We start from the raw sequence: 8,191 nt of genomic DNA, 5'->3' as shown, positions 1-8,191 counted from the left end.
GTATATTATGCATAAAAACGAAGTGATAGGTAAGTCTAATCATTTTTTTCTATTTTATTTTTCCTGTATGAAGCATAATTCATCGCTTAATGATAAATAGTCGTTTAAAATGCAGCTGAAGCCCAAGTATACTATGAAGATGCAAAATAAATAATTTTATGCAGTAGTTTCTATATTACTAAATGACTTAAGAGAAGATGTCTGTAAAAACCAGACAATCGTGGCAAAGCTCAAAAAATAGATTTTGCTCATATTTTAACCATAGATAGACCATAACATGAAACAAATCATGAGGTATTTTGTTTGAAAAAAAATTGCATTTTTTACGAGAAAATCGCGAAAAATGAAATTTCGTCAAATCGCTGCTTTGAGACGGTCAGATTTTAAGTCAACTTTGGTGGCCTCGTGTGGCAAACTTAAATACTCTTATGACTTCAAACCTTCTTAAAATTGTTAATTGACATCTTAAGTTTAGTCCAAAGGCTTTATAAAAATTTCTAGCTACTTTTTGATATTATTTTAAATTTATTTTAAAGTTATACTTTACGCCTTATGAAAAATAGTGTAAAAACAAAAAAATATTTTACTATGTGCTACCCAAAATTATTCAATAATATTTCGTATACTTAAAGTCAAGATATCAAATATATGACTATGAAAAAAACAGCTTGGGTAAATGTGATGGAGCGAAGTTATGGAGCTTCGAACTTTCACAAAATCGTGCTTCGGTCTAAGGTCTACGGTCGCCTAAGATCTGTCAAATCGTCAAGTCGCAACTAACAATTTGCATCAACAATCACGGGTTTTTTTTCTTTTGCCGGCAAACTGTCTTTAAATCAAAACAACAAAAACAAAAACAAAAACATATTTTGCCATTAAATTTCGTAGATTTCAACAACTTGTAGCTATAAATCTTGTAATTTATATAGTTCATATTTAGCCCGCCAGCGCTGGATAATTTATGCACAGGACTTCGATTAAATTGTAAACACTTTTTAAATTGCGGTTTTCCTTGTATTTGCTGTCTTATTAAAAATATATTAGTTTGATTTCTTTAGGGAATATGTGGACGATAAATTCGCCAATTTTCTAAAAAATATATATAAGCTTCGAAAGAACCAAACCCGACATTTGTTGATCGACACTAAGATAAGGATGGCGGGGACTAATTAACATTGACATGTTATGTGTGTTTTCCGACTACCCGACTAAAAGTTAGAGCAAAATCAAAATATTTTTAGATGGTTACGTTGTTTGGGCTTTTAACAAGTTCAACTCGGTGTAAAAATGGAGATACATTGTTTTTTTAAAGCTGTTGCTGGAGGGAACTGTGGTCCTGATCCAATTGCAAGAGATCGTCACAAATATTGTAAAGTGATTCCTTTCGTTGCATGTAAAAAGGAGATTTCTAGTCATGAGAATCTATTTCAATTTTCTGGACACGAGAATGAAGTAGATCTGATTTTAAGTAGAGCTGGATTATTTACACGTCCCAAAGATATCGAAACCTGGACGATTTGTGCACTTCATCGCGGAAAACTAGGGCTGGGTTGGACAAGGAAGTTTATTACAAGGTGTAGAGTACCCGTGCAAATCTCTAATCATGGAAAAGGCAAAAGAAAGTGGCCGAAGGGTGAAAGGGGAATCGGTAAAAGAGATGCGCAATTTATCTTAAAGAAGACTGGCGTTTTTGTTCAACCTGGCTCAGGTAACATATTTTTGTCGATTCTATTTAATCAAGGGAATATGAACTAAGAGAAGGAATCCTACCTATATAGCCTTGTAACCATCATGTGCACAGTTTGATGCTATTTTTAGCTTGGAAATATTTTGAGCGAAGAACCTGATTGGTTGATTTCTTGAGGGTAGGCGGCTTCCAGTCTTGCAGTAATCAAAAGCCTGTGTTTTTGTTGTGAACGTAGCGAAATATGGCGCTTTTCGTGTCCTAAAACGAAGCATTAAAGGGAAGCAAGATTATCGCGCGGGCATGGTAACGAGTTAAAAATAGCATCAATGATTCTAAAAATAGCGTCAAAGTGTGCACATGATGGTGCACGGGGATTCCTTCTCTTAGTTCATTTTCTCTTGATTTAATAAATTGATTCAGTCGCTCAGTCTAGTACTGGTTTTTGTCAGGTGTCTGCGTCAACTGTAGAAAACTGCTAAGGGAAATGGAAAAAGAAGAGGACGATAATCATGAAACTGAAGTCACCATTGAAATGAGTAATCTGAAACTGGTATGGATTGTATATTGATGTAATCGGCTGATAAATGCGATAATCAATCTAAGGCATTCATTTAGTCCCTCAGCCCCTCCCTCCCTGCGCCGTCGATTAGTATATGATGGCGATACAAACACAGGCATCCCAACCATTCGCCTGAGGTTATTGTTTCTCAATTCAATTAAAACTCTGAAACGGCATAGTTTTATTCACACATACAATTGTTTGTTTGTTTGTTTGTAAAAAAAGATTTAGAGAAGAAGGGATAATCAGAATGCCTATGCCAAAAAAATAATGAGCAGTAGAACTGATAATTTTGGTTGTTTCTATCTTTAGGAAGAAAACAAAGACGAAGAGGTGTCTTTAGGACCAGTATTTGCAAGTCCAGCACTCTCTCAAATAGATGATAATGAATGCTTTAGTCCAGATACTCCAAAAAGCCTTTACAAGCCAAGCCAAGAGTCACTTTTGTTTACTCCTGTTGCAGAAGAATCTCCGCGAGCAAAATTAAATGAATATCTTAGTTCCAGAGACATAAGTCCCGTCCGAAATACTCTGACGATTCCATGGGATAATGCGTCGGAGCGTACTAAAAGATTGCATCTACGAAAGGCGCAACAAGTGGTTCATACGTGTCTCGAGGAAATTGCCCCAGGAGAATCAGCCCAGCTGTTTAATCACTTAGATAAAAAAAAGTTTGAAGGTTCTAACGTTGATTGCTCATTAATGGAGGCCCTGTCTGAATGTTATAATAACGCAGAACACTGGAGTTCTCGTCGCCAGATACTATCTATAATGGCTGATAAGGTTGGCTTTAAAGATTTGCTTAGGTGGATACCAACCTTAACTAAATATCGCTATGACATTGCTAGGCATCACATATTATTGCATGGCCGAGGCACAGCACTGCCACCTGTGAATAACACTAGGATGTGTGTGAAAGAAGAGAAACTCGATCACTTTCTTTCATTTATAACGAGCACTCACATAGTGCAAGATTTGCCTTTTGGAGAAAAGACACTTAGGCTTTCTTGTGATGCAGAAATAAGGATCCCCAATGTTGTTCGAACATTGATACCAGAGCAGATAATCCGAAAGTATCAAGGCTACTGTAGTGAAATAGGATTTGAGCCAATGAGCCGCAGCACCTTGTGGAGAGTCCTTAACGTGTGCTCGGCATCCACCCGCAAGTCTCTGCAAGGTTTAGACTATTTTTCTGCAGTTGGAGCAGATGCTTTTGACGACCTACAAAATGTGATCGATAAACTTGGAGATGAATGTGGAAAGGGCCTTACTTGGACCAAAGATTTAAGTGACAGATTTAAACTTGCCAAACGATACCTTAAATGTGATTACAAGGTAAAGCAAATTTGAAATAACTATACGAAAAAACCTTAAAGCAACAGAAGACGCCTTTTCCGAGACTAGAGTAAAATCAACTTACATCATGCGTACGCGAGAAAATTCAACATACAGACGGGACGATGACTACGCCTTTTGTATAGTGTTATTTGTTTTATTCTTAATTATTTGGTTTTTCTTTCTTCATAGGTCCACGTTTCAAAAAGTTCAATGGTCGCCGATCATTGTAGAACTTTTGCACTCAGTGACCCAGATGATGACGATTTTACTGGTGATTGTGATCATGAGCACAATATGCAGTGTGACAGATGCCATCTTCTAACTGCTGCTATGGATGAACTACAGGTAGTTCTTGCAAAAGCCGAGTGTTCTAAGGAAGAAAGAGAAGAAATGGAGTATATAGTGTCAACGTCAGTACATAGTATCAGTGCTTGGAAAGCTCATCTCCTTAGAAACGTGAACCAAGATTCCGCGAGACAAGAAATTCTTGAGACCTTAGATCAACACTCTGTTCTGCTAGTATCAGATTGGGCAATGAAATTCTTGCCAAGGAAGTACCGAGAAAATCAAAGAGACTGGTTCGGTAAGAGGGGAATCTCTTGGCACCTTACCGTGGCTATTCGAAAGAGTGCTGATGGTGAAATGCAAATGCTGACATTTGTTCATCCATTCCAATCTTGCAATCAGGAAAGCTCTGCAATTTTGGCTATTTTCGATGACATACTTAAAGAGTTGAAAAACGTCAAACCAGTTGTGAAAAGCGTGTATTTAAAAGAAGACAATGCTGGATGTTATCATTCAGCATCAACTCTGCTTCTTATTCACCAAGTAGCTATGAAGCATAATATCTCTCTTAGACGCATCGATTTCTCAGATCCACAAGGTGGAAAAGGAAGTTGCGATCGTAAGGCGGCATTGATCAAGAATCATATGAAAATGTATTTAAATGCAGGCAACGATATCGAAACCGCTGAACAAATGAAGAGCGCAATAGAATTTTGTGGTGGCATAAGTGGTGTAGTAGTAGCGCTTTGTGGCCCGCAACCCTCTGTAAACTTAAAAGTGAAATGGGAAGGCGTGAGTCTCATTAACAATATTGAATACGACACTGAAGGAATCAAAGTTTGGAGGGCGTACGGAGTTGGACCTGGGAAATTCTTGCAATGGAGTAGTTTCGACTTACCCAAAAACTTGCCTGAGCTGAACAAAATCTCAGTAAACGAAAGCCCAACAGGCGCATTCGTTGCAACCAAGGCAAGAAAGAATTCCCTCTTAAGAACAAAGATAACCAAAAAAGCCGATGGAGGGAAAGGTGATGACAGAGATGTCGAAGCTGCTTCTGAAGGTGATGATGATGAAAAAGAAAAAGATGATAACGAAATGTTGTATTCCTGTCCTGAGGAGGGGTGCATACGGTCATTTCAGAGATACCATCCTCTGGAAAACCATCTCGATCTAGAACGACACAACACAAATACGTGATAGAGCATGAAACACTGTACGATAAGGCGATGAACCTATACGCAAACAAATTGGAACATGGAGCTAGTACTATTTCTGAATCCGGTAAAGAAATGAACCAACCACTGGATAATGCAAAAGCACTACCGATGGGCTGGGCACTTAAGACGACAGCTAAAAAAAAGAGGTTCACCGACAGCCAAAGAAATTACCTGATCAAAGTTTTTCAAACAGGAGAACGGACAGGTCAAAAAGCCAACCCGTCAACCGTTTCAAAGGCGATGAGGACAGCTAGAAACAAGGACGGTGCTCGTTTGTTTGGGAAGAACGAGTTTTTGACGCCACAACAGATATCTAGTTTTTTCTCGCGCGTAGCGGCAAAGAAAAAAGTCGACATCCATGATGGGGATGATGATTCAGAATTAGAACGACACCAACTAGACGTGGAAAATGAGCTACAAGAATTAAGAAAGAAAGTAATGTACGAGGTAGCTGTTCAACATCCAATTATGTTTCAAGCATACGACATTTGCAAAATGGCATCTCAGTCAAAACTATCAAACTTTTCCATTACAATGTTACAAGATATGTGTACCTCGTTGGAACTGGACATATCTTCTATTAAAATAAAGCGAAAGAAGCCATATGTTGATCTTCTCGAGAAATTGGTCGCCACCTGTAGTTGTTCAACGTCTAATATTTAAAGTTGTCAACTGATAGCACGTCCGTTTTCAGGTATGTAAGGAAGTGACGTTATTAGAAAAAAAAGAATACAGGTTCTGGTTATTCGCAATTATTACAAGATCGAAGCTAGCTACCATAAAGTAGAATCCGCATGATCACTCCAATAAAAGTAATCTGAATCCAATGCTAAAATATATAAGGGAAATGTAGTCCCTATGTTTGTAGCATTTTATCTGAGAGGGTAGTCAAATCCCTCACCCGCGTGCACGCCCTATACCTTCTCGTTCTCGGGGTGTACATTATAGGGGCCTTGTAGGAACGCAAATGCAATTACATGTTAATTATGCCGCCATCCTTATCTTAGTGTCGATCAACAAATGTCGGGTTTGGTTCTTTCGAAGCTTATATATATTTTTTAGAAAATTGGCGAATTTATCGTCCACATATTCCCTAAAGAAATCAAACTAATATATTTTTAATAAGACAGCAAATACAAGGAAAACCGCAATTTAAAAAGTGTTTACAATTTAATCGAAGTCCTGTGCATAAATTATCCAGCGCTGGCGGGCTAAATATGAACTATATAAATTACAAGATTTATAGCTACAAGTTGTTGAAATCTACGAAATTTAATGGCAAAATATGTTTTTGTTTTTGTTTTTGTTGTTTTGATTTAAAGACAGTTTGCCGGCAAAAGAAAAAAACCCGTGATTGTTGATGCAAATTGTTAGTTGCGACTTGACGATTTGACAGATCTTAGGCGACCGTAGACCTTAGACCGAAGCACGATTTAGTAGTATAGGGAATGGGGGTTCCAGCGCAATCTCAACACGGGCAAGACCCGTGTCAAAAATCCACCTACGGAAACAACCCACTCCAAGTGTGGTTGGGGGCAACAGCGCAAATATGTTAGTCTATATATGGAGTGCGAAGATTGTAAGAGAACTTTTAAGAAAGAAGCGGATTTGAAAAAGCATTTGAAAATGAAGACGAAGTGTATGAGCAGTTATGATTGTGGATGTGGTAAGAAGTTTGAGACTAAGGTTAAATTGTTTTGGCATTGTCAGGACTGTGAGTACGACTACGACGACTTAAAAAGTGCTTGGTATTAGGTATAAAATATTTCCTATTATATAGATGGAATCCCAAAGCAACTTCAGCACGGTGTCAATACCCGGTAACGGTGAGATTGACGTTAGACAGTTTTGGCGTCAGTCAGAAAGGAAGGTTAAAAGGACTCTCCGAAAAGGTATAGAAGAATTAGGAGCCCTGAAAGCGAGCATAATGGTAGAAGTAAGTTTGTCAAAAGACGAGGTAATGACGACAGCAATGTTGCGATCAAAGTCGTTAGTGATATTAGAATCCACGAATCTGGATAGGTCACTCAGTGAAGCCTTAGAAGCAATAATGGAGTCGCTGTCTAACTACACGAAAGAAGGATCGGGTTGGACAGTAGAGGAGGTTGAAGGAATAGAGATAAGTATAGCCAGGTACGTACCCATACGAGGGGGGAGTTACGTACCGCTACCAACGTGGGTAGAAAGGAAGAAGGCTATTGTAAACGTGAAGAATGAAGACAATCGATGCTTTATGTGGGCAATCAGGTCTGCACTGTATCCAGCAGAGAAGGATCCCTGTAGGACAAGTAAGTATCCCACAGATGATTTAGAGTGGGATGGTGTGGAATTTCCCATGCAGTTGATAGACATCCCCATATTTGAGGAAATAAACGATCTAGCAATTAACGTTTACGGAGTCAGAGAGCAGACGATAGTACCGTTAGTTCTGTCAAAAAGTAAAGGAGAGCGCGTACATTTATTCTACCACGGCGGACACTACTCATGGGTTAAACACATTAGCAGACTATTCTACAGACACACTAAGCACAAAGGCAAAAAGTACTTCTGCGACTGCTGCTTGCTGTCATTTACATCCTTAAATACCCTAAAGAAACACGATGAGATCTGCCGCGGAGTCGAAGAAGTGGCGCAACGGATCCAGATGCCCACCAACAAAGAGCTTTCATACGCAGACCATCAAAAGCAGATGCAAGTGCCTTACGTGATATATGCAGATTTCGAAGCGTTGATAACTAAGGAAGAGCAGAAACGTGGCGCCACGAATAAGGTAGGATTACACGAGATCTGCTCCTTTGGTTACATAGTAGTCAGATCAGACGGTAAAGCAAACCCTCCTGTGATTTACCGAGGTAAGAACGCAGCTAATGAGTTTCTAGAAGCATTGCGAGAAGAGGAGGGGGAGATTAGAGAACAATTAAGACGTCCAAAGAAGATGGAATTTACCAAAGAGAACCAGGAGGCTTTTAACAAGGCAAAAAAATGCCACATTTGTCAACATACGCTTCTTCAGTTTGGAAGACGAGCCAAGAAAGCGTGGGATGAAGATGGAAAGTATCTAGGAGAAGCTCATTTTAAATGCGGGAAGTATGCTAAGAAAGGTGA

General features: G+C 38.9%; 1 protein-coding gene across 1 annotated transcript; it reads left to right on the top strand.

Moving 5' to 3' along the window:
• The first annotated feature begins 6 nt into the window (after positions 1–6).
• On the top strand, positions 7–5,066 carry LOC148910526 (uncharacterized). Its single transcript, XM_089031369.1, has 4 exons — positions 7–1,708; positions 2,137–2,237; positions 2,559–3,581; positions 3,774–5,066. The coding sequence occupies exons 1-4, from the start codon at positions 1,288–1,290 to the stop codon at positions 5,064–5,066; spliced, it is 2,838 nt and encodes a 945-aa protein (XP_088887495.1). The 5' UTR covers positions 7–1,287.
• Positions 5,067–8,191: the final 3,125 nt, after the last annotated feature.

Source organism: Actinia tenebrosa, unplaced genomic scaffold (assembly GCF_029948245.1).
Source record: "Actinia tenebrosa isolate PJP-AT-01 unplaced genomic scaffold, QUT_ActTen_1.0 PGA_scaffold16__25_contigs__length_10494907, whole genome shotgun sequence".
Taxonomy (NCBI): Eukaryota; Metazoa; Cnidaria; class Anthozoa; order Actiniaria; family Actiniidae; genus Actinia; species Actinia tenebrosa.
The sequence above is the reverse complement of the archived record's forward strand: the minus strand, read 5'-3'. Positions and strand labels throughout refer to the sequence as shown.